The sequence below is a fragment of the Orcinus orca genome, chromosome X, assembly GCF_937001465.1.
Source record: "Orcinus orca chromosome X, mOrcOrc1.1, whole genome shotgun sequence".
NCBI lineage: Eukaryota > Metazoa > Chordata > Mammalia > Artiodactyla > Delphinidae > Orcinus > Orcinus orca.
In genome coordinates, this window is record NC_064580.1 from 82,986,418 (window position 1) to 82,991,879 (window position 5,462).

The following is a 5,462-nucleotide window of genomic DNA, read 5'->3' on the forward strand; positions in this document are numbered from 1 at the left end:
ATTGAACTGCCTATGTTAAGTGGTATTCTCAAGAGAAATGGATGTTTTAATACCTACACGTGTCTTGTCAAGCAGTTCTTGAAACTGACACATTTATGTGGTCTTCCTACAACCCGGCACATTTGCCTCCTTTGCAGATGGCAAAAAAGTACTTTTTAAATGACTGTCATCTAGGCAAAAGTCCAGCAGCTGGACTCAGCTGTTAAAAACTTTTTTTTTTTTTTTTTTTTTTGCAGTACGCGGGCCTCTCACTGTTGTGGCCTCTCCCGTTGCGGAGCACAGGTTCCGGACTCGCAGGCTCAGCGGCCATGGCTCACGGGCCTAGCCACTCCGCGGCATGTGGGATCTTCCTGGACCGGGGCCCAAACCTGTGTACCCTGCATCAGCAGGCAGACTCTCAACCACTGCGCCACCAGGGAAGCCCTGTTAAAAACTTTTGATGTCAAATTAATTTTTAGTCTATGTCCAGTGGACTACATTCAGCTAGATCACTATTTGGATACACTCAAATTTAGCAGAGAACAGTATTTCCTAAATGATCATTTTTCAAACTATCTGCTAGCGCTCTCAATTTAAGTAATGGACACTGGCAGTTTCTGTGGAAAATGAAGAGGAAAAAGAGTAAGGGAAATCTCACTTTATCAAACAACTAACTAGACCAAGTATGTCAAACACATGCATTTTCATTTCACTAAAGAGAACAGGTTCAACAGAGCATTAAAGAATATATTATCACAGAGACAGGTCTATGCCAGCATATCAAATCAGGATACATCCAGGTTACCTTCCTGATTTATGGGTCCCACAGCATCCTTCTGCCAACGTTGAGTCCCATGATAAGAGAGGCAGATTAATTCTAAAGGCATATGTCATCCTTCATCTTCTCCCCCATTCTCCAACAATTATAAATAAGATACTAACATCCAAGGGACAATCAAATTAAGAGCTATAAATACAGCAGGCATGGTCTAGATCACAGTAAAACAAACCCAGGTCAGGTATCCCATGTTCCCTAAAATACAAAAAATATGACAGCCTGCATGTATTATAGCTCTTGGTCCCCCTACCCCCAAAAGCAGCAATTCCTGACTTTATATCCCTAGCTTCTTTGTCACTTGATCTTTGTGTTATGGGTTTTTTCTTTTACAAGCAGTCCACTTTTGTAAAATACCTTTGATAACTGTCTGGGTGCCTAACATTCATTCATTCATTTATTCATTTCTTAAAGAAATCTCCAGTTCCTTCAATTCTCCAATATATGTGTATTTTGATTTAATGTGGAATAAGAATAAATTGCTAGTCAGAATTATTGTTACTGTACTGCTCATAAGGAGAGTTAACATTAGGAATCTGATGACAGTATTTCAATACCTAAAATATGTTATGTTGTGTGGCACCGTCGCCATGAAAAACTAAAGCTAAACAGTACAGATTTTAATTTCTTTAGACATTACAGTGGAAAGGAGTCATTTTAAAACATTTTAGACAGCTAAAGATCACGGAGCATGTGTGTGAGAGGACAGTACCTCAGTGAGCGTAATTATTTTCATTAGGGGACAAGGAGTAGACACAATCTTTTTAAAAATGTTCCATTTTACTGCCTCAGAAGTAATTACAGTAATCATGTGTTGTCTTTCATGTACCAGTATGACACTACTGACCCAAGATCAGTAGGTTAAAGGCTTTGAATTGTGTATCCAGAAGTGAGGACTGTCTTTTCACTGATTCATTGATGTGCTCTGACCCAGCAGCCCCTTGGAACATGTGTTTGCAAGGGCAAGGACTAGGGCCATGAGTGCAGCCTGTAGCCATGTAATTGAATAAAGCTAACCAGCCCTCACAGGGGTCAAAACTATGACATCAGCCATGGCTTAATTAGAAAAAGAGCCACAGGTAAATAACTAGTCATCAAGGTGCCTCATTAGTTTAGAAATACAGAGGGTATAATGCCTCTAAGAGTCTCATTCTAGGGAAAGCAGGAGCTAAAGGGAGCTCTGGCTTCTTTGTGGTTTTCTCAGTTGGTTTACAGATGATCCCAAAATAAGAAAATTTCAATATTGCAGCCTCTTCCATAAGAAGATAGGTCAGATCTCCAAAACTGTGGCAGATCAGCATTCAGGAAGTTATCTGCAACAGGTTCATCCTCTCAGAGGCCAGTTAGACCAAGGATTTTCAAAAATGTGGCCCACAGAACTCCAATGCTTAGTTTATTTCAACAAGCATTTAGTGAGTTCCTTTAAAAAAAAATGTGCCAGGTATTACATGTATTATGCTTTGTGTTGAAACCTTTAGGTTAAGTATGGCACCGTGTCTGTCCATGAGAAGCTAACTGACAGACACATATATATACATCTTGATAAAAATGTATAAAAAGGGTATAATAGGTTCACAGAGGGGAGGCTCTTAGAGGAAGCTATAAAGGTTAGGCAGACAGAATGAGGATGGGGTGGTTGGCAGAGGAGAAAACAAAGGCATTTGAGGAAGAATGTTCAGAATGAACAAAGGCACAGGTATGTGGAATAACATCAGAGAGGTGGGAGCAGATGGGGCCTCAAATAGTTTATAATTAAAATGTGAGCCAGGGCTTTTTTTCCCTAGAGTTTTTAACTTTACCTTTGCTGTGAAATTCATTTTCCCTATGGTTTAATTTCATAGAGGGAGTTTTTAAATTACAGTTCCCTTTCTCTTATCTCCAAATGATAGCAAGTACACATATTTGCAGAGAGAAATAAGCAGGTATTATTATTAACAATAGGATATTTTTTTTAAATGAGTAATTGCAGAAATTCACTGAGTCCAAGTATGTAGAGACAGAATCTGTGGGGTGATGCTGTGGAAGAATTAAAAAACCCTCCCCTCAAAAAATCTAATATTTGAAGGAAGAAGACAAACACAAATTACTGGATTATGTTGGATAAGGCAATGACCAAGGAAGAAAGTAGCCAAACTAAGGCGTTCAAAAATTTGAGTTTTTGTCTTCAAATGGAAGGAAGGGTTAAGCTAATATTAAATACCACCTCAATAATCTAGATAATTGTGACAAATCCTATCTATACTGACTGACCATGCCAGAAATGCAAATGACTGACAGAAAACCCCCTTATACTTATTTTAACTATGATGCAGATATGGAATAATATAACAATATCAATGCTTTCAAATATTATTCTAGAGAAACACATAAACAAAATGTATATCCATACAATGGAATATTATTCAGCCTTAAAAAAAAAATGAAATACTGAAACATGCCACAACATGGATGACCCTTGAAAACACTGGGCTAAGTGAAAGAAACCAGACCTAAAGGGCCACAGATTGTATGATTTGGGAGGGTTGAGGGGAAAATGAGGAGTGACTAATGGGGTACAGAATTTCTTTTCAGGGTATAGTTTCTAAAATTAGATAGTGGTAATGATCGCACAACTCCGTAAATATACTAAAAACGTTAGAAGGGCGAATTGGATGGTATGTAAATTACATCTCTACGAAGCTGTGACTTTTTTTTTAATGTGATTTTTAGGTCCCTTCAGCGTAACCAACAGGCATTGTGCTTTCCCGATAGTCTGCTTTCCGGTCTACCAGCCTCGACTCCTTTCCCATCCCTGCCCCCAAATACTGACACGGATACGAAAAGGACGGAAAAGGACAGCAATGAACAAAAGGCTCCATCTTGAAAGAACTAACGAGTTGCAACAAAACTTAAAGGAGACGCGATCCAAAGTGAACAAGATAAGGAGTGGCTGCGGTTGGTGACAAACTTTCATTTTGTTGGGCTATTATTTTTGTCTTAAGGGTAGAAACATCAGACCCCGGAAGTAAGCCGACTTCTGCGGGGCAAACACGGCTCGTTTTCCGGCAGGCACTGTCTTTACGGCCCATTTCAAAACGCAAACCGCTCGCTCTCGTGGTCCTACGTCACCACGTACTTCTTGCGTCACCTCGCCGGCCAATTCCCATATTCCCCCTCTCTTGGCAGTTGAGCCGGAGCCAGCCAGTTTACCGCCGACTACACCGCGCCGCCGCCAGCCTCTCTTCGGTGGACGCCAACAGCTTTGAGATAAGCAAAATGGACAACAGACACGAGCTCCCTGAGGGAGTCCTAATCAAAGTCACCAAGAATCTCTATGACGCCAGAAAAATGTTCATCGGCGGAATACCCCGCGATACCAGTAAGCAAGCTCTTCTTGAATACTTGGCCCAGTTTGGCGAGATAATGGACTTTACTATTAAAACCCATCCAGTCAGTGGTGTTCCCAGGGGGTTTGGATTTGTGCTTTTTAAAGATCATGGCACCGTTGAAAAGGTCCTCCAAGTCAAAGAGCACAAACTGGATGGCAAAACAATCGATCTTAAAAGGGCTAAAGCCATAGAATTTATATCTCTGCCAAGAAAAGTTTTTGTCGGAGGGTTGAATCCTCATATGTCTGAAGTAAAAATCAGAGAGTATTTTGGCGCATTTGGTGTGATTGAGAATATTGAGCTTCCAGTGTATAAAGGAACAAACAAAAGACGAGCTTTCTGTTTTATCACATATACTGATGAAAAACCAGTGAGAAGGCTGTTAGAAGCCAGGTACCATCTGACTGACTCTGGGTGGTGTGAAACAAAAATTGCACTCCCGAAAGAATATTTCAAGTCACAAAGCAGAGGAGGAAGAGATGTTCCATTTGCCAGGCTAGGCAACTACTGGGGAGGAAGAAGCTCCCAGGCAAACCCAAGTCCTTACGGAGCAAACCCAAATGCTTTTGGCGCAGACCCAAATGTTTGCGGGGCAGTTGGAGGCGGCGGTGGCAGAAGCCTTTCTACTGTTTTTGTGCCTGTTCCCTTCTCAACCAGTAATGAAGGGTTTAATTTTTCTGATCAAATGTATGGCAATTTCCCTAATGCCTACAATAATCAGCCAATTTTTAATACCTATGGTGGAGATTATTTGCTTGGCCATAACTATGGGATCCATGGGTGTGTAACTGCATTTACTAATTAAAATGTGCAAGTAAACGAAGAGGCTCCCTTTGGTACTGCTTACCAAGGATTTACCAGCTTTTCTGAAGGCGAAGAATGAAGCCACTGCAGAGCCACTCTATCCTCGAAAGAAAAAGTTATGTTACTGAAATAAGAAATGACTGAATGACTGTTTAGTAGGACGTTGTCACTAACTTTTGAAACTGTTTACAGCTGTTTATAAGAACCAGTTTTTATTTTCCATAACCTTTTGACATTGGAGCAACAAGAAGATAACACAAGGATTTGAGACTTTTATTTTATGAAAGTTAATGTTTTCTCAAAAAATAAATGTTTACTAGCTTTATATGCAGCTCTATAGTGGCTTCTGTTCTGTGTTGGTATTTTGTTTTGTTTTTTTCGGTGAGAGGAGTGGGGGAATTTGGGGTCCTTTTTTTTGTTTGTTGTTTGGTCTAGGGTGGTGGTTTTGGGTTAGAACTATCATCCACATTCAGACC

The 5,462-nt window shown here is 40.3% G+C and overlaps 1 protein-coding gene across 1 annotated transcript; it reads left to right on the forward strand.

The window, feature by feature from the left end:
• The first annotated feature begins 4,141 nt into the window (after positions 1-4,141).
• LOC101284276 (heterogeneous nuclear ribonucleoprotein D-like) lies at positions 4,142-4,987 on the forward strand. The gene has a single exon (XM_033405544.1). It carries the CDS (start codon positions 4,142-4,144, stop codon positions 4,985-4,987), a length of 846 nt encoding a protein of 281 aa, XP_033261435.1.
• Positions 4,988-5,462: the final 475 nt, after the last annotated feature.